Source organism: Xenopus laevis, chromosome 8L (assembly GCF_017654675.1).
Source record: "Xenopus laevis strain J_2021 chromosome 8L, Xenopus_laevis_v10.1, whole genome shotgun sequence".
In the NCBI taxonomy this organism is placed as follows: Eukaryota; Metazoa; Chordata; class Amphibia; order Anura; family Pipidae; genus Xenopus; species Xenopus laevis.
The window spans coordinates 130,462,015-130,487,315 of record NC_054385.1 but is presented as its reverse complement, the minus strand read 5'-3'; the positions used below and the strand labels follow the sequence as shown (position 1 = coordinate 130,487,315).

Genomic DNA, 25,301 nt, shown 5'->3' with positions numbered 1-25,301 from the left:
CCTTCGAATCCTTCACTCGAAGTTAGAGAATCGGCCCCCTAAGTCTCAGGACTGTGCTCTGCCTCACCTTCCTTCACTTCAGATGGGGAATCTGCCTCCATTCGTTTTATTCAGGGCCAATTCATTTTATTTTCCTAGGTAGCGCCAGCCAAGGGAAAAATATAGCAAATGTATTTACTGAAAAACGGTCATATTCCTCTTGGATGCAGGAAAACTTTTTATTGGAATGAATTTCCATGTATGATGATCGATTTATAGATTTACATGTGTTTATATTTATTCAGCTTCATTTAATAGATGTTTTTGATTCATTTTTTTATTTCATGGAGCTGATTATTCTGTCTGTTTGTGTTATTGTGTAGGAGCTGCAGCCAGACCGATGATTTCCTTCTCCCCAAACTGGACCCCAATACTCACTGGTGATTCTGTAACTCTGACCTGTAACGGGGCCCCTCCTGCACAAGGGAATGAGAAATATTCCTGGTACAGAGACAATAACCCAATACCAGGAGAGGAACAGCAGAACTATATTATCCAGAGGGCCCAGAGAGAACACAGTGGGAGGTACCAGTGTCAGACCAGTGAGAGAAGTGCCGCCATTAATCTGACAGTTAGTGATGGTGAGTTACCCACCCCAGCTCTGAGACCTCAAGAAATGATAAGGAATTTGATGCTCTATAGAAATGTCTTAATTCCTCATTTATTTCCCTATAGTTTCCTTCTCTTTATTGCACCAACCTCCCATCTGTATCTCTATTTCCCCCTTACAACTGCCAGTTCTGTTCCAGCCCCAGGGTCGGACTGGCCAGCCAGAGCCCCGAGAATGAACCCGGTGGGCCCCAGCTTCTGTTCGCTCCTGACCATGCGGTCCTGGTGACACATATGCAGGCGGTGGGTGGCGTGGGCCCACTAAAATGAAATCACAAATGTTACCGGTAAGTCCTTGGCAGTGAGCCTACCACCGCCCTCTACATGCTTCAATCACTTCCGCCCGAGCTGCCTGCATGCTGAGGACCCTGCTCTGCTAGGGACTGTCTGCCTTGTGCTTGGCTGCAGCCTGCAAGTAAATTCTACGTTTCAGGCAGCCAAACACTTAACCAGGGTCGGAGTCCCTCCCACATTCTACGTGCGGCTTACTATTGGCCGAATGGAAAGGCTGCCCTGACAATCATTGGCCTGTCCTGTTCCCCTGCTCCAGCCTCCAGCAAAGCAGCTCCACACTCCACACAGCCTCCGTTTGTAAGGCAGCACATACCCTTTATTGGAAGGGGTCACTCCGATCACCATCTACAGCACAGTCAGGTATTTCTGGTATTTCATTTTGCTGCCCCTTCTTGTTTCTCCCCTTAAACCACTGCATGTGAGGAGACCAATAAATTGGCATTCCCAGGCATCTCAAAAATAGGAAGAAAAGTAATGCTCCAGAATAAATTGTAAATGACTCAAATAGTAAATATGGTCCGGGTGCACCAGCCCCAGACCCCCATCTTTAGGGAGCGGCACGGCAACAAATATGTGGAAAAAGCAGGGCCGACCGGCACTCAAACTGATCCACAGGACCAAAGAAAATGAGTTAAAAAATATTTTTATTTATACAAAGTTAAAAATGTATATTTGCATCTCCATCTGCCCTACGCGTTTCACACCCACTCAGGACACTTAGTCATGGGCTCTGCCGTGTTGCCCTGTGACCCCCTGTCGTCTCCCTCCTTCTTCCCGACCGTCAGCAGCGGCAGCGTGTCTGGTCAGCAGACGAAATTCGTGAAATGGCGAAAAATTCGCAAATTTATTCGCCGGCAGTGATTCGCTGCGAATTCGCGCCTGGCAAATAAATTCGCCCATCACTAGTCACAGGAGCTCATGGTAGCTGAAGTTTTCATAGAGGTGTTTTTTTATGGTGTAGTTTATATTTCTAAATTACATTATTGACACTGCAGATAATTCACTCTACCGTGTAAAATTGAATTCCTTACCTAACAATTTTGCCTTGTCATGTGCTTTCAGAAAGAGCAAGTGCTGCACTATGAAACTGCTATTTTAATTCAATATTGTTACGGTCATTCCAGTTTTTTTAAAAATAAAAATAAAAATGCTAATTTTGATATCTGTAGACACTATTGTGCATACTTCCCAACATTTTGGAAATAAAAAGACGGACAAAAAAGTTGCAGTGCGCAGCCTGGCAATTTTTTGACCACGCCCATTTTTGTGGTCACGCCCCCTAATTACCATGTTCATTTTAAAAAATTTGGCAGGTTATAAAAGTTTGAACATATTTCTGTGGATTTTCAGTTATTACAGTTTTGCTAATGAAGGCGAATTGTCCTTTAAGCTGTGAGTCTAACGTCTCCCAAGAGACCAGTTATCTTATATTGTTACAATTACTTATTTGCTTATCTACATACATTTGAACTGTTACAAATGTTTCTTATCTTCTGCTGTGGCTGTTCTGGGCTCTCTGCCAAAAGCCAATTAAGTTAGAAACTTTGAAAACGGGACTTTCCAGTACTAATGAGGGACTGCAGGTTAAGCTGTCAAAAGAGGGACTGTCCCTCTATAAACAGGACAGTTGGAAGGAATGGATTTTGTAGATGAGGTTTCCTGGTGGGTCCGACACTGACCAGCCCCACCTTCAGCTGAATCACATGCTCATAGCTGACACTGGGGTTTGTTTATGTGTATAGAGCTGATATTATTATGAATGTAGGACTTATTAGTATTATTAGCTGGCTGTACTGGAATCTTTCTTCCTTTACTATAATCGCAGGGGTATCACATTCATGTACTTCATCTAACCCCTTAACCCTGTTTGATATGAATTAAAGTGATGGTTCACCTTTGTGCTACTTTTAAGTGTTAAAGGGATACTGTCATGGGAATTTTTTTTTTTTTTTTTTCAAAATGAATCAGTTAATAGTGCTGCTCCAGCAGAATTCTGCACAGAAATCCATTTCTCAAAAGAGCAAACAGATTTTTTTATATTCAATTTTGAAATCTGACATGGGGCTAGACATATTGTCAATTTCCCAGCTGCCCCAAGTCATGTCACTTGTGCTCTGATAAACTTCAATCACTCTTTACTGCTGTACTGCAAGTTGGAGTGATATCACCCCCTCCTTTTTCCCCCCCAGCAGACAAACAAAAGAACAATGAGAAAGTAACCAGATAACAGCTCCCTAACACAAGATAACAGCTGCCTGGTAGATCTAAGAACAACACTCAGTAGTAAAAACCCATGTCCCACTGAGACACATTCAGTTACATTGAGAAGGAAAAACAGCAGCCTGCCAGAAAGCATTTCTCTCCTAAAGTGCAGGCACAAGTCACATGACTGGGGGCAGCTGGGAAATTGACAATATGTCTAGCCCCATGTCAAATTTCAAAATTGAATATAAAAAAATCTGTTTGCTCTTTTGAGAAATGGATTTTTTTATTTATTTCTTTTTATTCTCTTATACAAAACAATGCCTGGTTGCTAGGGGGGAATTGGACCCCAGCTCCCCAGTGATGGAAATTCCACACTGGAGAGCTAAACAAACTAAACAAAATAATTATAAAAAAAAAACAAAAAAACCAAGAGCATATGTGTACATGCTCAGAAGAGAAGAGAGGAAGAAGAAGATTGCTGCCACATGTGGGTCTGAACTAGGGGTAAGGTGGCAGAAGAGGTACGTGCCTGGCACCCCTCCACCTTTGCACCCTAAGCACCCGCCTCTTCTGCCTTCCCCTAGTTCCGGCCCTGCAGCAACCAATCAGTGATTAGATTTTTTCCGTCAGCTGCAAGGAAAACAATGAAAGTACACATCTGATTGGTTACTGTGGGTAACTACCCAGGTGCAAATTTGCCCAGTGTTTATAAATGACCCCACTGTGTATATGTTTGTGATAAAGAAATGTGAAATATATAATAAAGTTTTGTTGGAGGATTATATTGTACACATGAGGTATACCCTGGGTATTTTATAAAATGCTGTGTGGCACCATTGTATCAGACTGAGAGCCTGTGTCACAGCATTCCAATTGGCCACGTTGCATGAGAATCAGTGATTGGCTGGTCAGTTTGCTGTTGGTAGAAGTCTGCCAATCAGGTCTTATTCTTCTGTGTCAGACTCTAAAGGTTGTGTGTGTGATTGTTATCTCTATACTCTGTTGTAACTTCATTGTGACCTTCCACCTTTTTATTATTAATATTCCCTATATTTACCCCTCACCTCTTCTTTTTGTCCCCGCTGTACAGTGTTCCTTCTCTTTAGAGAGATGCTAGTGATGTAAAGCAGATGGATTCTTGTGTTCTGTTGCTGCTTTCAAATGTTTGTACAAATGACATTTATTAGAAAATATAATTTCCTTTATTTCAGATATAGTCGTCCTGCAGGCGCCCCCTGGTGTCCATGAGGGGGAGGAACTGATTCTCAGATGTTACACTCGCCCTGAATATAAAGCAACAAACACAGTTTTTTACAAGAACAATTCAATCATTCAGTCTCGGGGCTCAGACTATTTAGTGCTTGGGAGAGCACAGACACATATGTCGGGTTCATACAAATGTAGAACAAAAATATATGATGAGTCTGTGGGTTTCCCTACCAATTACACATCTGCTGAGGAACATCTTTCAGTCACAGGTAAATATAAATCTCTTTTATTAGTAGTTTAGGTTTAGATTATGGTTTCAGCAATACCTGGCTTGGTACATATTCAAATATCAGCACATGAAGGGATGTCATCAAGGGGCTCCAAGGGGATTAGAATGGGGCCCAGATGTGAGTGTTACTGATGAGACAGTTGCTCAGTGACTTCACTACTGTCACACCGAGTATCAGACCATTACACATTAGAAATTACAAATGTGAAATTGGACAAAGAGCTTCATAGTTGCTGCTTTACCCTGGAACCTGCATTTAAAATAAAAATCTCACTGTAAGGCCAATTGGCTTATGATCTCACCGGTAGTACGTGGGGTCTTGGTGCTCATGCCCCAGATCTACATCTCTAGATTCAGTTATCCAACGAAGAAGAAAATGTCACAGATCCTACAGACAGGCTTGTACAAGAACTGAGAACTTTATTTTAGGCCATTAAGTAAATGAATACATAGCCTAACACATTTTGTGCCTTTGGGCACTTTTATTTATAGGCTAATAAAGCATTCATTCCAGGGTCGGACTGGGGGGTCCGGGGCCCACCGGGACTGGTGTCCAGGGCCCCCCTCTGGCCCCGCTACCTACTTGTTCGGCGAATCCCTGCTCGGCGCATCGCGCATGCGCAAACGGCGCGCATGCGCAAACGGAAACGGCGCTCGGCGCGCATGCGCAAACGGCGCTACTATGCGCCGAATTTTTTTTTATTATTTTTAAAAAACAGTTTGGGAGAGGGGGACTGGCCCGGCGGGGCCCACTAGGGTCGGGGCCCACCGGGTATTTTCCCGGTATCCCGCCGGGCCAGTCCGACACTGATTCATTCTTTTTATGAGAATGTAAGTAGAGACCTGGATTCTGGGATGGCAGTGGATGTGATTTACTTAGACTTTGCTAAAGCATTTGATACAGTGCCACACAAAAGGTTACTGGTTAAATGAAGGAATGTTGGCCTGGAACATAGTAGTTGTACCTGGATAGAGAACTGGCTAAAAGATAGACTACAAAGAGTGGTGGTAAATGGAACATTTTCTAATTGGACCAGTGTTGTTAGTGGAGTACCGCAGGGCTCTGTACTAGGTCCCTTGCTTTTCAACTTGTTTATTAATGACCTGGAGGTGGCCATTGAAAGTACTGTTTCTATTTGTGCAGATGATACTAAATTGTGCAGAACTATAGGTTCCATGCAGGATGCTGCCACTTTGCACAGTGATTTGTCTAAACTGGAAAACTGGGCAGCAAACTGGAAAATGAGGTTCAATGTTGATAAATGCAGGTTATGCACTTTGGCAAAAATAATATAAATGCAAGTTATACACTAAATGGCAGTGTGTTGGGAGTTTCCTTAAATGAGAAGGATCTTGGGGTCTTTGTAGATAACACGTTGTCTAATTCTGGGCAGTGTCATTCTGTGGCTACTAAAGCAAATAAAGTTCTTGTATAAAAAAGGGCATTAACTCAAGGGATGAAACATAATTGTGTCTCTTTATAGGTCCCTGGTGAGGCCTCATCTGGAGTATGGGGGCAGTTTTGGACTCCAGTCCTTAAGAGGGATATAAATGAGCTGGAGAGAGTGCAGAGACTAAGTGCAACTAAACTGGTTAGAGGGAGGGAAGAGTTAAATTATGAGGGGAGACTGACAAGGTTGGGGTTGTTTTCTCTGGGAAAAAGGCGCTTGTGAGGGGACATGATTAGACTTTACAAGTACATTAGAGGACATTATAGACAAATAGCAGGGGACCTTTTTACCCATAAAGAGAATCACGTACCAGAGGCCTCCCCTTCAGACTAGAGGAAAAGAAGTTTTATTTAAAGGAACAGAGTAGGGGGTTCATCACAGTCAGGACAGTGAGGTTGGGGAATGCACTGCCGGGTGATGATTCAGTTAATGACTATAAGAGGGACTTGGATGATTTTTTGGACAGACATAATACAAAGGCTATTGTGATACTAAACTCTATAGTTAGTATAGATATGGGTATATAGAATTTAATTAAAATTAGGGAGGGGTGTGTGTATGGATGCTGGGTTTTCATTTGGAGGGGTTGAACTTGATGGACTTTGTTTTTTTTCAACCCAATTTAACTATGTAACTATTTACTTTATGGCCTAAAATAAAGTTCTCCGTTCTTGTACAAGCCTGTCTGTGGGATTTCTGAGTGCCTGACATTTTATCCTGAAACAAGTTTAGTGATGAGCCAATTTCTTTTCTGCCAGGCGTACAATTACGGCTAAATTCTGCATTTTCGGCATCTGTGATTTTTTTTTTCCAGGAAACTGCCGCAACAAACAAGTCACGGAGACAAAAAAAGTCACCTCATGAAAAAACACCCATTGACTTTAATGCATTTGGAGTGAGAATAAAAAGTTGTGCGCATAAAAAATGTTGACACTTGGGGGGTTATTTACTAAACTCCGAATACCCGAAAATCCCCAATATCCGAAAAATTCGGGATTTTTTGTGTTTAAAACAATCCCAATTTTTTGGAATTTATTTAACCTCAAGGGCTAAAAAGCCAGAATATAGCATTAAAAACCCGAACGGGTTAGATCGGAGTTTGTAGCAGCCGATATCGAGATAAATTCGGACCTTGATAAATAACCCCCTTATTGACTTCAATTCTTTTTTGAAAATTTTTCGCTGTTTTGTAACAAATTTTCCGGTTCCACTAGTTTTTTCCCGAAACGGGACAGATTCGCCCATCACTATCCGCCATGTATGTCTGGAGATTTCTAGAACTGCTAGAGAATGAGCAGGCCACAAAGGCATGGGGTGACAAATTGCTGATGAAGGATGCCACCTGCTATCTGCATCTAATCACCCGTCCCGAGTTGAGTGGTGGGGCTGTGAGGAAGGAGCTTGCGAGTGGTCTGCTAGGAGTGTGTGAGTGGGTTGGGAACAGGCGGGGGGTGAACAGGGTGGGGGGAAGAGTGGCATAGGGGCTCACCATTTTTAAATCCGGCCTTGGAGTGATCTGAGACCAATATATGTCAACGATGCAGTTCATGTCAATAGTCTGGCCGATAAGGAGCACGTCTGACAAGTTCTATGTGTATAAAATAACCAAAAAATACCGCACTCAAGAGGCTCAGTTAGAGTAAGTGATTTTATTCGACAAGCAAAAGAAATTCCAACGATCACATCATAGGGATCTTCCTATCGTCTAATAAAATAACTTACTCTAACTGAGCCTGTTGAGTGCGGTATGTTTTGGTTATTTTGCACACATTTTACCTGCACCCAGCATGCTGTGTTTTTGTTTGGTGAGTGCTCCTCTATGTTCCATATAAATATTCTGAAAGGGAGCCTTTTGCTTCTCCCCTGGCTTTGTAATAAATTAGGTTTAACTGGTGTCAGGATTAATGTGATGACTGTAAGGAGACTCTCTCTCCTTCTTGTATTGCACTGAATGAGGTCCCTATCATATTCCCATCAATTCTTGCCCCAGAGACCTTATAATCTAATGTTCTTATTACATTTCCCCCAGGCCATGCCTCAATGAGCAGAAAAGGCAGACGCCTAATAGGGTTAGGGTTAGTATTAGGGTGTATTAGGGTTAGGGTTAGTATTAGGGTGTATTAGGGTTAGGGTTAGTGTATTAGGGTTAGGGTTATCTGTACAAGTCAGCGTCCCTTTTGTAACCCTTCCTCACAGAATCTCCTTGCTGATGCCCTGCTCCCTCTTGCAGTGGGGTGAGTCAAGGGGGGGGGGTTGGTGTGGGTGGAGCCTAGCTCTCATGTGGGGATGGGGTTGCCCTCACCTGTAGGCCCAACAATAATACTAACTACTGCTCCACCATTCTGCCCAGATACTGCATGCAACTGTCATCTTCCTGCTGGCCAATTTCAACGTCTTTTACAACAGAGAAGCTCCTTCTTCTTTATCTCTGTAAAGGTATTTTAATGTTCTGCCCCAGAATTCTTATTATTTCCTCTGTATATCTCCCCACTGACCCCTTATAACTCTCATTTAGCCGATCTCATATTATCTTTTTCTATATGATATACTACAAGCCACTGCCAATCACTACATCTCCAATAATATTGTATTTGTCACTTTACCTTTCCTTCATTCTCTTTTCCCATGATAAGGACTAACGAGCAGGACCATCTTACACTCATGTATCAGTCTGTATGTTCTATGTATGTTTCATGTTTATACTCTTCTACTATTGTACGGCACTCTGGAATATGCTGGTACTTAATAAATACTTGTTAATAATCATCTGTAACTGATTTTAAGTCACATTTAAAGTTTTTTTCTCTTTCAGAGTTGTTCACTGTCCCACAAATAAAAGTGAGCTCAGATCAGGTGACAGAAGGAGATCACATGACCATAACATGTGACACAAAGCTCAGTCCACACAGAGAGACTACAGAGCTACAGTTTGTTTTCTACAGAAATGGGCACAATGTGCAGGGATTCAGTTTATCCAACCAATATGGAGTCCCCTCAGCTCAGCTGGAGGATTCTGGGAATTATACCTGTGAGGTACAAACTCCAACTGGCAGTGTGAGGAAGAGGAGCAATGTGTCACATATCCACATACAGGGTGAGTAGAAACTTCCCATCTGTAGGGACATCTTAACAAAAAGATTCAATATCCGTTTTTTTATATATTAAATTTCTTAAAATAAAGTGGATACATTTTCCTTACTAGAGCAGTCCCTCTCATTAGAATTAGTGATGGGTGAATTTGCGCCGTTTCGCTTCGCCGAAAAATTCGCGAATTTCGCGAAACGGCAAAAAATTTGCGAAACGGCACCGGCGTCTCGTTTTTGACGCCGGCGCCCGTTTTTGACGCCGGCGTCCGTTTTTTCGAAAAAAAAATTCGCGAATTTATTCGCTGAATAAATTCGCCCATCACTAATTAGAATACAAAGATGCAGATGTCAACTAAATCTTACTTGAATTGATTTTATTTTATATAGAATTGATATTGCATTAGAATTGCATTGAGTATATGATTAGTATTATGAGCATGTCCCATATATTAGTTGGTATTTTAATGCTGAATACGATGTTGGTACTGAAGTGGAATGCTACTACCAGTGTTACCTGTTCAGTGTCGGGTGCCTCTGGGTGTCTGGCCCCAAAAACTGCCAAGGGCCCAAAATCAATGTCATAAATAAAACACCAATGGCGCATCCAATGCTTGTGAAACCAGTTGTGGGTTTATTAATTCAGCTCATAAATGGCAACGTTTCAGGCCACTACAAGACCCTTTGTCAGGCTTCTATTCTTTCATATATGTCAGACTGGGGCCCCACCAGCCTTCTTTTTTCCAGCTTGAATGGCTGCCCTCATGCAGCAGATTATGAGCTATAGTATTCTTTCTGACGCAAATACACAACTAGTATGTACTAGTTAGATGGGAACTAGGCTGCGGGTTCAAATCTGACTCAGCTCAGCTAGTCCCGCTTTTCACCAATGCCCTGTTGGGCCCCAAACTTTCTGCTGCAGTTCTAACTGAGATTCTACAAACAGCAGAAGTCAGATAAGCAAAAACGAGGTACAGACAAGGAATCGGGATAGACGTGGTCAAAAACAGGCAATGGTCAGGGGCTGGCAGCACGGATTGTAGCTAAGGAACAGGCAAACAGGTCAAAACAAGAAAAATAAGCAGTAAAAGGGGCTTTAGCAAGATCTGAGACAACCAGAAGCCAGCTTGGGCAGGGAATACATGACTGAACAGGTTTAACCCTTTAAGTGCCAGCAGAATTTCACATTTTGGTTACGCCAAATGCCAGCCATTTTTTTAAACATTTTTAAACATTTCTCACTTTATTGGCATTTTCTGAGGGGAAACCTATAGTTTACCTAGGAAAACTATGCATTGTTTTTTTCGGGAGAAACTGAGCTTTCTAAATCTGGCTGAGTTTTCATGTATTTCCACCTCTGCAAAAAAATTTATAGCGCTAAATACAAAAAAAAAATGAGAAATTTCTATTTTTCACAATATATGAATTTATACCAGAAAAATATTTAGTTTTACGAATGAAAATCCAATCTGCATTTTAGTGGGGTAAAAACACAGAAATGTATGTTTACCACCCCAAAACCATATATTTTTTGAAAGTACACATTCTACCGAATCTAAAATGGGTACCCATGCCTTTCTGCTCCAAACTACTGAGTCGCAAGGCTTTCCCAAAATTGTCGGTTTTGGTGAAATATCTGAAAATTGCCTCAAAGCTTCAACTTCCCAGCACCATATCACCCATGAATCATTATGTACCAAGAAAAAGCACCCTAAATATGATTGCCAGGGTTCCTCCAAACATTTTGGTGGCCATGATGCATAGGTTTACCAAAGTATCTGGCATTTAGAGGCCCCAAAATATAGTCAGCACATATTCAGCTACTGAAAAATCAACAAATTGACTGCATTTTTTGTGGGGTCAAAACACAGAAATATATGTTTACCCCCAAAGCCATATATATTTGGAAAGTACACATTCTACTGAATCTAAAATGGGTACCCATGCCTTTTCTGCTCGCAAGGCTTTCCCAAAATTGGTGGCCTTACACAACTTTTAACAGTGCAGAGTAGCAGTACATTGTATTTTCATTACTTTGATAGACTCCAGGTGTTACTTTTCCTTTAAAGACAGAAGAGTCAGAGTTGGAGTCAGAGGTACCATTAACTGAGGAGTCAAGGGATTTATGTATTGACTCTACAGCCCTGCATAAAACAGTCCATATATAAATAGGGTTGCCACCTTTTCAGGAAAGAAATACCGGCCTTCCTATATATTTATCTTTATTCCCTATTAATAACATTGGGATCATATCACTGACCTTCCTATATATTTATCTTTATTCCCTATTAATAACATTGGGATCACTGACCTTCCTATATATTTATCTTTATTCCCTATTAATAACATTGGGATCACTGACCTTCCTATATATTTATCTTTATTCCCTATTAATAACATTGGGATCACTGACCTTCCTATATATTTATCTTTATTCCCTATTAATAACATTGGGATCACTGACCTTCCTATATATTTATCTTTATTCCCTATTAATAACATTGGGATCACTGACCTTCCTATATATTTATCTTTATTCCCTATTAATAACATTGGGATCACTGACCTTCCTATATATTTATCTTTATTCCCTATTAATAACATTGGGATCACTGACCTTCCTATATATTTATCTTTATTCCCTATTAATAACATTGGGATCACTGACCTTCCTATATATTTATCTTTATTCCCTATTAATAACATTGGGATCACTGACCTTCCTATATATTTATCTTTATTCCCTATTAATAACATTGGGATCACTGACCTTCCTATATATTTATCTTTATTCCCTATTAATAACATTGGGATCATTGTGACCTTCACAAAATGGCAGCTCAAGGGGAAAAAAATGTAAAAGGGCAATATTTACTATACTATATATTGTATATACTAATATGTTTTTTTTCCTTTGGCGGGTCCATTATTATTAAATACATTATCTATTAAGTATTAGTTCTAAAGGTACCGTTTTTCTTTAATCAACAATAACCTCTCAAATGGATGAATTTTATTTCCAGAGCTATTCAGAACCCCACAAATAAAAGTGACCCCAGATCAGGTGACAGAAGGAGATCACATGACCATAACATGTGACACAAATCCCATAAATACCACAGAGCTGCAGTTTGCTTTCTATATCAATGGGACAGTGGTGCAGGAATTCAGTTCATCTCATGAATACAGAGTTCCCTCAGCTGCACCAAAGGATTCTGGGAAATATACCTGTGAGGTACAAACTCCAACCGGCAGTGTGAAGAAGAGGAGCAGTGAGTTCTATATCCAGTTACAAGGTGAGAATGTAGAAACACCTACCCACTTATATTCTTATCACTTTGTTGCTGTTTTCATTTAGGGTTGTCAGTATTTAAGCAGCCAAGCTACTTCCCAAAATCAGGGCCAGTATTTGCTGTTTTCCTTGTGACCCTGTCCCACCCATGTAAGCCCGGGTCTGCCCCAATATTACCCCAATATTCTCCATCCCTACAGAATCTGTCCTCAGTCCACCTATTACCTCATTGCTCCTTCCCATTGCATCATCATCATCATCATCTTGCCCATTTACAGCTCTGATCTGTCCCTTTATGTCAGCACCCTGCCCTCTAGTGTCAGCACCCTGTGCACCCACCACATCTGGTCAGTGAAACCTGTTACTTCTCTCACTCCTATAAGCAGAGCAAAGCTCAAAGTTCACATACAACACTGTATGATTCTTCATCCCTACTAAGGCAGTTCTGTCTGTTTGTTCCTTTAATGCACATTTTCTAGTTTGCTAAGTTACAACATTAAGGGGGTTATTTATTAAAGTTCAAATGGTAAGATCTCAAAAATTTTTTAGTTTTTTTCATAAGACCTGCATTTTTAGAGTTTTTTGGAATTTTTCAAGATTTATTATGCCACGAGGCTGCTACAAGTCCAAATCTGAAACTACTATTTCTCTAAGCTGTCAAGGCCCTGTGTAAGTCAATAGCAGATGTCTCATTTGCAATTTGAAGATATCATGGTCTGCACTGGGTTTTGTACAATATCAAGAAACATTTGATAATAAACTCAGGTTTGTCGTGTGTCAATCAGAAAAATCAGCACAATTCAAACTTGTTTCTCTAACCAAATGTTTGCTTTTTTTTAATGATAAATAAGGTTAAATCATGATTTAGCGTTTGGTCTGGCTTTTTTTTTTATTGAAATAGTGAGAAAAATTCAGATTTTAGTAAATAACCCCCTAAATCAGTCTGGGAGCATTGGTCAGAAGTTCCTTTTATTCACGCATATTGCACCAGCAGGGCCTTGGGGCTATTTGTTTCCATCTTGATAAATATCAAAATAATTCATTATAAATGCTGTTGAATTCTTATTATTTAACCTTTCCCTTTTTAATGATACGTGCTATTTACAGAAGTGTGGTACGGACATGGGTGTCAAATTCACTCCAGGTTTTATATAAAGATTGTAATCCCTTTAAAGGAGAAGTAAAGTCTAGATGCACTTGGGGGTGCCCAATGTTAAGCATGCGCATTAGAATGAAAAGCGAACTTTAACTTTAAAGCTGGCTTTTTCGTTCATCTGCGCATGCGTTAGTCCGGGAAAATACGAAGATAGAAGAAGACGGAAAAGGATCGCTCCGTGGTGCTCAATGGTATTACCCCAGGCCGGTGCATTTTTCTGCTGATTGGAGCACCGGCTCGGGGTTTCAGGTAAGTTGATGCAATCACTTGGGGGTGTCTATCATTTGGCACCCCCGAGTGTGTCTAGACTTTGCTTCTCCTTTAAGGAATATATATATGTCTTTGGGCGCTATATAGAACACTTAGGGGCCGATAATTAACCCTCGATATTCGACTAGGAACTAAAATCCTTCGACTTCGAATATCGAAGTCGAAGGATTTAGCGCAAATGCTGCGATCGAACGATCGAAGGATTATTCCTTCGATCGAACGATTAAATCCTTCGAATCGAACGATTTGAAGGATTTTAATCCAACGATCGAAGGAATATCCTTCGATCAAAAAAACTCAGGCAAGCCTATGGGGACCTTCCCCATAGGCAAACATTGAGTTCGGTAGCTTTTAGCTGCCGAAGTAGGGGGTCAAAGTTTTTTTTAAAGAGACAGTACTTCGACTATCGAATGGTCGAATAGTCGAACGATTTTTAGTTCGAATCCTTCGATTCGTAGTCGTAGTCGAAGGTCGAAGTAGCCCATTCGATGGTCGAAGTAGCCCAAAAAACACTTTGAAATTCGAAGTTTTTTTACTTCGAATCCTTCACTCGAGCTTGATGAATCGGCCCCTTAATAATCATCTGGACAATACTAGGGAGACATTGCCACAATTTATGGCGTTTTTAAATGATAATGTGAAATTTACGTTCAATTTCAGAAATGACTCCTGTATCATTAGCATCTTTTTAAAAAGGAATGTATCACAAATTCAAGAAGTGAACACATTTTAGTGTAAAAAAACACTTCTATCTGTTGTGATGGTGATCCTCAGTTTTAAAGGGTTACTGGCATAAAAAAAAAAAATTTACAAAGCAGAACAATAGGCAGTCGTTTTTAGCCAAGTTTCGCCGCAAAAATGATGCCCATAGATTCCAATGGGTGAAAAAAATTGTTGCGCGTCAAACAAATTTGTCAAAAAATGTTTTGTCGCCCATAGACTTCAATGCATTTTGGCAAACTGTCGCTGTTTTGCAAATATTCAGCAAAGTGAAACGGTCTGATTCACCAATCACTACTCGCCAGTTTACCAGATAGAAGTTCCCTGACACTTGCATTGCAAAAAAAGCTCTCATGCCCCACCTAGTGGTAGATAGGAGAACATCACTCAATATTGAAAATCCAAGTCCAGCTAACATAAGTCACAACTCAATTAAATTGTAACAATAGCTTATCTGAAAGCAGTTCCATTGTGAAGTGCTGGCTCTTTCTGAAAGCACATGACCAGGCATAATAAGCTTTGATGTCGCCTATATTACAATTAAATGTTAGAATGAATGACTTGCAATGTACATAGTGTAATTTAGTATTAAACCATATAAAACACCATATACTATAGCTATACCATAAAATATAGAGTGAATGTAGCACTATGATAATAGATATAAGAGCTTTATGTTGTCTTTTATTAGGAAATGGAAACTATAAGACTCACATTAAAAGCTCTTGTTTCTATAGTTTTTATGGTAAATTCAACCTCCCATAAACACCTGTTTCACAGAGCTCCAGAAAAGTACCAGAGAGTAACCATGTCTAGTGCTGGTGAAAACATATGTCATTTAGTCTGACTTCAATTTATAATGAAATAAAAAAGAGAAAGTAATGAGTGAACAAGGGTTAAACTGTATGCTCCACAGTGGCCTGTCTGCTGGAAGAGGTTCATCAGCCTTTGTACAGATTTAATGATACAGGTATTGGACCTAGAGTTAAATAGAGAGAAGATCTAACTATTGGTTCCTTAGAGCTGATTAAAGAGAGGGATCTGACTTGTGTCAGTGAGTTGAGGATTAGTAATTAAAACAAAGAGATATCCCTGCCTGATTTCATATAGAAGGGTTATACCATTTTTATAGAAACCTTGGGTTTTTTTTAACAATCTTTCTGAAAGTGATCCTTTCTTTGCTGTTGCTCAGAAATCGTGTCTACAATTTCTTTAATCTGTTTTCTCTCTTAAAGGGGTGGTTCACCTTTAAGGTAACTTTTATTATGTTACAGAATTGCCAATTCTAAGTAACTTTTAAATTGGTTTTCATAATTTTTTTTTATTATTTTTATAGTTATTTGCCTTTTTCTTCTGACTCTTTGCAGCTTTCAAATGGGTGTCGCTGACCCCTTCTAAAAAGCAGGGCTACAAGTAAGGCTACACAGTCTCTTATTCAAATCAGTGCATGGTTGCTAGGGTCATTTGGACCCTAGTTATCATCATCATCATCATCATCATTTATTTATATAGCGCTGTCAAGATACGCAGTGCTTTACTGCAGATATAGCAGACAGGGAATAAATGGTGGATAACAGACAAGGATTACAGAGTACAATAGGGTTTACATACTAAAAGGTTAGGGTACAATTGAGACGTTAGGATTATATAAACACTGTCATTTTTGATACAGCAATGATTAATTATGGTACATCGAATAAGCCTCTTTAAACAGATGGGTCTTTAAGGAGCGCTTGAAAGTTTGGAAGGAAGGAGAAAGTCTGACAGCTTGTGGCAGAGAGTTCCAGAGAAAAGCAGAAGCCTGAGAGAAGTCTTGTAGGTGAGAATGGGCAGAAGTGATCAGATGAGAAGTGAGTGAAGATCAGAAGCAGAGCGAAGGTTTCGTGAAGGAGAGTATTTGGAGATTAGAGATGAAATATAGGGAGGGGTTTCATTATTAAGGGCCTTGAATGTGAGTGTAAGTAATTTGAATTTGATTCTAGAAGAGATTGGGAGCCAGTGAAGGGACATACATATGGGAGCAGCTGATGTTGAGCGGTGAGATAGATGAATGAGTCTAGCGGCCGCGTTTAGAACAGATTGGAGTTGTGAAAGGTGACTTGTTGGAATACCTGTGAGGAGTAAGTTGCAGTAATCAAGGCGGGAGATGACGAGAGACTGAATCAGTGTTTTAGTTGATTCTGAACTGAGATAGGGTCGTATTCGAGCAATGTTGCGCAGTTGAATACGGCAAGATTTTGCAAGTGTTTGAATGTGTGGTGAAAAAGACAGATGAGAGTCTAAGATGACTCCTAGGCAGCCTGTGTGGTGGAATGAAAGGTGGTGTTGTTTACGGTGAGTGATATCTGAGGGACAGGGGAAGATCTTGGAGGAAATATAATGAGTTCTGTTTTAGAAAGGTTCAGTTTCAGGTGGCGCTGTGACATCCAGGAGGAGACAGCAGAGAGACAGTCTGTGACTTGGGAAAGGACAGAATTAGAAAGATCAGGAGTAGACAAGTAGAGTTGGGTGTCATCAGCATAAAGGTGATACTGAAGTCCAAATGACTGAATACGTTTTCCTAGTGAAGTTGTGTAGAGCGAGAACAACAGGGGGCCAAGAACAGAGCCTTGAGGAACTCCAACAGAGAGTGGGAAAGTAGTAGAAGTAGAGTTAGAGAAGGAAACTTTAAAGGAACGGTCAGACAGATAAGATGTAAACCATGAAAGAGCAGTTAACAGATTGCTTAAGACGCAAACTGAAGAGCTGCTGAATAAAAAGCTAAATAACTCAAAAAACACAACTAATAAAAAATGAAAACAAATTGCAAATTGTCTTAGAATATCACTCTCTACATCATACTAAAAGTCATCTCAAATGTGAACAACCCCTTTAAGTACCCCCCTTTGTGGTTTTATAGGGAATTTAGCTCTTACAATAGACAGACAAGGTCAAATTTGAGAGCACATTCTCAGAAGTGCTGACTTCTCCATCTTTGTGGGGTCCTGAAGAAAATTAAGATAGTAATAACGGGACTTCTCCACCTCCTTACAATTCCTTTTCTTACTCATCTATGAAATCTGAAAAATTACATTAAAGGGATACTGTCATGGGAAAAAATGTTTTTTTCAAAATGAATCAGTTAATAGTGCTGCTCCAGCAGAATTCTGCACTGAAATCCATTTCACAAAAGAGCAAACAGATTTTTTAATATTCAATTTTGAAATCTGACATGGGGCTAGACATATTGTCAATTTCCCAGCTGCCCCCAGTCATGTGACTTGTGCTCTGATAAACTTCAATCACTCTTTACTGCTGTACTGCAAGTTGGAGTGATATCACCCCCTCCCTTTCCCCCCAGCAGCCAAACAAAAGAACAATGGGAAGGTAACCAGATAACAGCTCCCTAACACAAGATAACAGCTGCCTGGTAGATCTAAGAACAACACTCAATAGTAAAAACCCATGTCCCACTGAGACGCATTCAGTTACATTGAGAAGGAAAAACAGCAGCCTGCCAGAAAGCATTTCTCTCCTAAAGTGCAGGCACAAGTCACATGACCAGGGCAGCTGGGAAATTGACAAAATGTCTAGCCCCATCTCAGATTTCTAAATTGAATATAAAAAAATCTGTTTGGAGAAATGGATTTCAGTGCAGAATTCTGCTGGAGCAGCACTATTAACTGATTCATTTTGAAAAAAACATTTTTTCCCATGACAGTATCCCTTTAATTATACTGGATGAACTGTTAAATTGGCACGTATCCACTTTATAATTTATTAACAGGATATTTAATCCAACCCAGCATCATTTAAAAGTTATATACAACTGTGGGAATTAATTACCAGTGATTGGAAAGTTTATAATTAATTCTGATGTATTTATTAATTTAGCACTTTAAACAGAGCACTTTGTAACTTTAAAGCAAAGGAGAGTATCGTCATTGCAATTTTTGCACTAGCACTTTACAAACAATACATAGGTTTTTGAAGTATTTTTTTTGACCTGAAATATATTACAATAGTTTTATTTTTTTTATCTGAGCACATGGTGTAATCGTCCAGTACTTGTTTTAAGCTTTATACATCTTGTAGCTAATTTAAAACACATTCTGATAAAGAGGGGATATCTCTATGTTTTAAGAACAGGTATAAGACCTGCTATCCAGAATGCTTGGGACTTGGGAGTTTTCTGGATAACGGATCTTTCTGTAATTTGGATCTTCATACCTTAAGTCTACTAGAAAATCAAGTAAATATAAAATAAACCCAATAGGCTGGTTTTGCTTCCAATAAGGATTAATTATATCTTAGTTGGGATCAAGTACAAGCTACTGTTTTATTATTATAGAGAAAAAAGAAATCATTCTTAAAAACTTGGAGTCTGTGGGAGATGGCCTTTCTTTATTTTTAAGATTTTTAATTATTTTGATAAAATGGAGTCTATGGGAGACGGCCTTTCTATATTGCATTTTGCCATTTTTAAACACACAAAAGACTTTTCTCATTGTGTTATTTCATATGTTTGTTCCCAGACCAACACAAGTACCTACCTCTGCTGAATGTAACCAGACTGATATTGTCCTGTATTATATTCATATGGACTGTGTGTCTGATCTTCCACCATATAAAGACAGTCAGATCTATAGAATGTGCAGAGATGGAGGGAATGGAAATGGAACATAGAAATGGATAATCATCTCTCCCACCATAAGGAATGAATGGGAATGTTTATCATTTATCAGAATCATCATTATCTCTTGTTATTATGTCCAGTTGTTTTCAGATTTAGCTATACGAGATATTATCTCTGATTATATTATATCTGATCTGATTAAACTGATCCATTACTGACTGCTTTCTCTTGTTGAATTGTTGAATTCATACTCTGTTTTCTCAAACAAAAATCCTCGAAAAAAGGGAAGAATAGAGTAAAGAAAATGGAAGAAGAAGAAGACAAATAATTAAAAAATTAAAAAAGATAAAACATAGTGAGCTACCCCTTTAAAACATACATACTATTTATAGTACAGATATGGGACCTGTTATCCAGGACCTGGGGTTTTCTGGATAACGGATCTTTCAGTAATTTAGATCTTCATACATCAAAGGGTTTTTTGTTAAAGTCTGAATGCCAAAAACTAGAAAAATTCGATTTTTATGACTATAAAAGTGGATTTTCAGTGAAGAAAAAACTTGTATTGATAAATAAGGGGAAATAACCAGTGTCGATTTGGTCAGAGTACATTTCAGAAAATAATGAGATAAATTCGGATTTTGATAAATAACCCCCTTAGTCTGCTAGAAAATCATTTAAATATTAAATAAACCCAATAGGCTGGTTCAGCTTCCAATAAGGATTAATTATATCTTAGTTGGGATCAAGTACAAGCTACTGTTTTATTATTACACGGAAAAAGGAAATCAGTTTTACAAATTTGGATTATTTGGATAAAATGGAGTCTGTGGGAGACGGCCTTTCTGTATTTTGGAGTTTTCTGGATAGTTACATAGTTACATAGTTAAATTGGGTTGAAAAAAGTCCATCAAGTTCAACCCCTCCAAATGAAAACCCAGCCCCATACACACACCCCTCCCTACTTTTAATTAAATTCTATATACCCATATCTATACTAACTATAGAGTTTAGTATCACAATAGCCTTTGTATTATGTCTGTCCAAAAAATCATCCAAGTCCCTCTTATAGTCATTAACTGAATCATCACCCGGCAGTGCATTCCCCAACCTCACTGTCCTCACTGTGATGAACCCCCTACTCTGTTCCTTTAAATGAAAGTTCTTTTCTTCTAGTCTGAAGGGGAGGCCTCTGGTACGTGATACTCTTTATGGGTAAAAAGGTCCCCTGCTATTTGTCTATAATGTCCTCTAATGTACTTGTAAAGTCTAATCATGTCCCCTCACAAGCGCCTTTTTTCCCCCAGAGAAAACAACTCCAACCTTGTCAGTCTCCCCTCATAATTTAACTCTTCCCTCCCTCTAACCAGTTTAGTTGCACTTAGTCTCTGCACTCTCTCCAGCTCATTTATATCCCTCTTAAGGACTGGAGTCCAAAACTGCCCCCATACTCCAGATGAGGCCTCACCAGGGACCTATAAAGAGACATAATTATGTTTTCATCCCTTGAGTTAATGCCCTTTTTTATACAAGACAGAACTTTATTTGCTTTAGTAGCCACAGAATGACACTGCCCAGAATTAGACAACGTGTTATCTACAAAGACCCCTAGATCCTTTTCATTTAAGGAAACTCCCAACACACTGCCATTTAGTGTATAACTTGCATTTATATTATTTTTGCCAAAGTGCATAACCTGCATTTATCAACATTGAACCTCATTTTCCAGTTTGCTGCCCAGTTTTTCAGTTTAGACAAATCACTGTGCAAAGAAACAGTACTTTCAATGGCCATCTCCAGGTCATTAATAAACAAGTTGAAAAACAAGGGACCTAGTACAGAGCCCTGCGGTACTCCACTAACAACACTGGTCCAATTAGAAAATGTTCCATTTACCACCACTCTTTGTAGTTTATCTTTTAGCCAGTTCTCTATCCAGGTACAAATACTATGTTCCAGGCCAACATTCCTTAATTTAACCAGTAACCTTTTGTGTGGCACTGTATCAAATGCTTTAGCAAAGAGTCTAAGTAAATCACATCCACTGCCATCCCAGAATCGAGGTCTCTACTTACCTTCTCATAAAAAGAAATTAAGTTAGTCTGGCAAGATCTATTACGCATAAAACCATGTTGGCACAAACTCATAGTATTATGATTTGCTATGAAGTGCAGTATCTTATCCTTTATTAACCCTTCCTATCACTGATGTCAGACTAACTGGCCTATAGTTTTGAGGCTGAGAACGGGATCCTTTTTTGAATAGAGGCACCACATTAGCAATTCACCAGTCTCTCGGTACTATGCCAGTACCATCTGGTATTTGAACACTTGGGACTGGGGTTGCTGGACTTTAGGTGCACAGTCGGTGCACTTACCAAGTGAGCCACTGGAGACTCTTGGGGTTGGTCCTGATCCTGTTATAGTGATCCTGTATCTTGTTATGTTTCCAGTTTGTCTACTCTCTGGTCTCCTCCCTTCTTGTTACTCTCATGTGTTTTGTGTTTTCTAATCAGTTGCTCTTTATAAACCAGGGCTGAGTCATTGAATGTATTCTGTCTGTTCCTGACCTAAACCTTGAAAACCTTGAATCTGAATCTGTTTGGTTTTCCTGAATCTGTTCCTGGATATTCCAAGTTCCAAGTCCTGAATCTCGTACCTGTGTTTTTGTTCCAGCTTTTCATTGCCTGCCTGGTAAAGACTTTATTTTTGACCTGTTCCTGTTTTGCTTCAGTTTCATTAAACCCTGTATATTTCACCATGCCTGCTTCAAGTATTTGTGGCTTTTTCCCTGGGCTTCCACCACACGCACTACCAAGTGTGAATTTAACTCCTGTTGCAGCGGTTTGCCGCTGTGAACGTTACAGAATGACTCAGCCAAACTGCAGGAAGCCTTTGGGTAAGCCCTCCATGCCTTCAAGTCCCGTTGTTGAACTGCAGCTCCCTTGGGATGGGGAAGGTGAGGCCAAAGGTCAGGATACCACCGCTCCGCTGACCACTGAGATGCAAATCTCTACCCTCCTTCTTCGCCTAGAGGTACGTGAGAGGAAGCAGGACTATATTATTCAAAGTCTGCATTTTCTTTTTGACAAGCTAGATGCAGTTCAGCAAAACTCTGCTTCAGTTCCTATGTCTGCTCCATGCTTGCAGTCTGCTTCAGTACCTGTATCTGCTCCATGCTTGCAGTCTGCTTCAGTACCTGTATCTGCTCCATGCTTACAGTCTACTTCAGTTCCTGTGTCCGCTCCAGAGGGGCCTATCCTGCAGCAACGGCTGCCCACAGCTCAAGAGGGACCTATCCTGAAGCAACCACTGCTTACGGCTTCCCAGCCAGTCCGTGCTCCAGTGATGGCTTCCCAGCCAGTCCGTGCTCCAGTGATGGCTTCCCAGCCAGTCCGTGCTCCAGTGATGGCTTCCCAGCCAGTCCGTGCTCCAGTGATGGCTTCCCAGCCAGTCCGTGCTCCAGTGATGGCTTCCCAGCCGGTCTCTGCTCCTGTGCCCGCAGCCCAGCCGGTCTCTGCTCCTGTGCCCGCAGCCCAGCCGGTCTCTGCTCCTGTGCTAATTGTATAACTCATCGTTCTATTGAGGCCTCTCCTATTCATATTCCAGTCTCTTATTCAAAGCAATTCATGGTTGCTAGGGGCATTTGGACCCTAGCAACCAGATGGCTGAAATTGTCAACTGGTGAGCTGCTGAATAAAAAGCTAAATAACTCAAAAACCACAAATAATAAAAGATGAAAACCAATGGCAAGTTGTCTCAAAATATCACTCTCCAAATCCTACTAAAAGTTAACTCAAAGACAAACAACCCCTTTAAGCTCAGTTTTTCTTTAACATATAATAATTGGTGGAAAAAAAATGCAGTGCATTAGCAGATCTGCAAAATAAAAGTATATAATACAAGAAGCGAATAATATGGATGTGACTGACAGTTATTCTTACATAATCTAAGTAAATAAATATTGAGCCGACAAAGTCTTCAGGCTTCGATGGAATTCCATCCTTATTTACATAGTAGTTGAGGTTGAAATAAGTAAAAACTGTCTAACTTCTTAGTCATTTAGAGGAAAGCAAATGGGGGGGGGGGGTAATTACCCAACTCATGATCTGGGTGAGTAGGTCATAGAGATATATTGGCTCCCAGTCTATGAGTTCTTGAGGTTACTCCATAGAATAAAGTGCCACCAGTATAATCTATGGGTTTTACTCTCAGGTTGAGGGACAATTCCCAGAGTTAACCAATTGCTGTTGTTTTTTTAGTCTTTGCCAAAACACATATTCAGATCCATGCTGAGCTCTCAGGACTTATCACAATATGTGGATTATTTAAAAAAAGGCACAAGATAAATAAACTTTGCAATTAATTAATACACATCCCCAAAACATATTTTAGAGAGGAAAACTGTATTGTTATATAGGTTTAGATATAACCCCCCCATCCCTGCAGAACCAAGGACCAAGTTTAGTATTTGGGGTGCAAATGGTTATTTAGCTGTTAGGGGGCACCTGCATGAGGAGAACCTAGTTATAATAAGATTTCTAACAATTGTCACAAAGCAATTAAAATATTTCAGAAATAAGTGTAGGCTGAGACAATAGGGGGCAGTCAACTCAGGGGGGCCAGACTGTTATGGAAGGGGTGGGTCTCACACAAAAGGGGACAGGTTTGTGTTATTGGGGTCTGGGGTCAGATGAATGGCTGTAAAATTACCAATTAAAACAGTGCTGGAAAGTTACTCCTCTGAAATATTTATCCCACAAAAGACAAATCATCAAATAAATGGATATAAGGGTAAAGAGTGAAGTTCTTGTACTTACAGAGCAGAATGACAGACAGAGGGACGGACATGATGGAGTCTCTGGTAGATAGAGAGTAAGTATAAAAGCAGAAACCACCTTTTAAAATTGGAGAGTGGTGGAATTTCACTCTAGAGGACTGTGGCGATCTCTAACTTCACTCTTTGTAAAATATACCCCTCAGTGTGGAGAAACAGATGTGGAGCTCAGGGAACCATCAAGGAACTTAGGATGGGAACTAACATCTGATTTCATTTCCTCCCAGGGCCAGAACTAGGGGTAGGCAGAGTAGGCGCCCGCCTAGGGCGCAGTCATAGGGGGGGCACAATTTAGAAAAGAAAAAAAATTGTTTTTTGTTTAAATTTTTTTTTAATTTCTTTAAATTTTAAACTCCGTGTTTCCCAATGCGCTGCCCCAGGCCCCCAGCAGAGTTTCGCTCTGCTTTCCACCCTCCCCGAGACCCAGACAGTCTCTTACTTGCCCTGCTGGCTGGATCCGTGGGATCTGGCTTCTTTAGAAGCACAGGCCAGCAGCGCACGTAATGCGCAATTGCACATCCAACCAATGATGCGCCTGCAGCAAGAGAGGCGCGCCGGCGTGCGCAATGACGTCAGGAGGGAGCTGTGCGCCTGTGTGGTGATCAGGTGACCTAGCCTGGCGCGTCGTGTGGGAGCGGCATTCTTTTCTCTCTCCTCTGAGGCTCTGACTCCTCCTGCCTGAAACTGTGGGTGGCTGCCTGCAGTGCCTGGTGACTGATCTGCTGCTGCTGCTGGTATTGGAGTTGGAGCTGTTTGGCACAACAGGTACAGACTTGGGGGGGGCTGGGGGGCAATGCATTATTTGGCAGAATAGGTACAGACTTCGGGGGGGGGGGCAATATTTTGGGTGCTGCTGGCTGGCACAGGTACAGATTGGGGCAATATTTTGGGTGCTGCTGGCTGGCACAGTTGTGTTAAAAGTAAAATGTTGTGGATATTCTAGTATTTGCACTTTGTTTAACAGGATAAAATTATCCTACTGTTTGGTTTTTATGATATTTTTTTAGTGTACTTTATTTTTGTTTGTTAACATTACATATTTATATAAAAGAAAAGTTTAATTCCTTAATGTGTTGTAAGGTTTCTTTATTAAAAAAAAAGTGATTAGGTGGTAAATGGTCCTACAGAACTGGGGGGGGGGGCACTGATTGAAGTCCTTGCCTAGGGTGCCAAACTACCTTGGCCCGACTCTGTTTCCTCCCACAGACACATGGAATGGCAAACACACAGCTG

At 40.3% G+C, this 25,301-nt stretch overlaps 1 protein-coding gene across 2 annotated transcripts in view; it reads left to right on the top strand.

Annotated features, from left to right (window-relative positions):
* fcrl2.L (Fc receptor-like 2 L homeolog) overlaps positions 1–25,301 on the top strand; it is an 81,511-nt gene that overhangs the window by 29,103 nt on the left and 27,107 nt on the right. The window contains exons 3-6 of one of the 2 annotated variants that reach the window (XM_041573696.1): positions 363–620; positions 4,359–4,625; positions 8,909–9,190; positions 12,203–12,475. In XM_041573696.1, coding sequence (XP_041429630.1) covers positions 363–620; positions 4,359–4,625; positions 8,909–9,190; positions 12,203–12,475 — 1,080 coding nt within the window. The remainder of the gene's footprint in view (positions 1–362; positions 621–4,358; positions 4,626–8,908; positions 9,191–12,202; positions 12,476–25,301) is intronic. The other variant, XM_041573697.1, reaches the window with a different exon arrangement.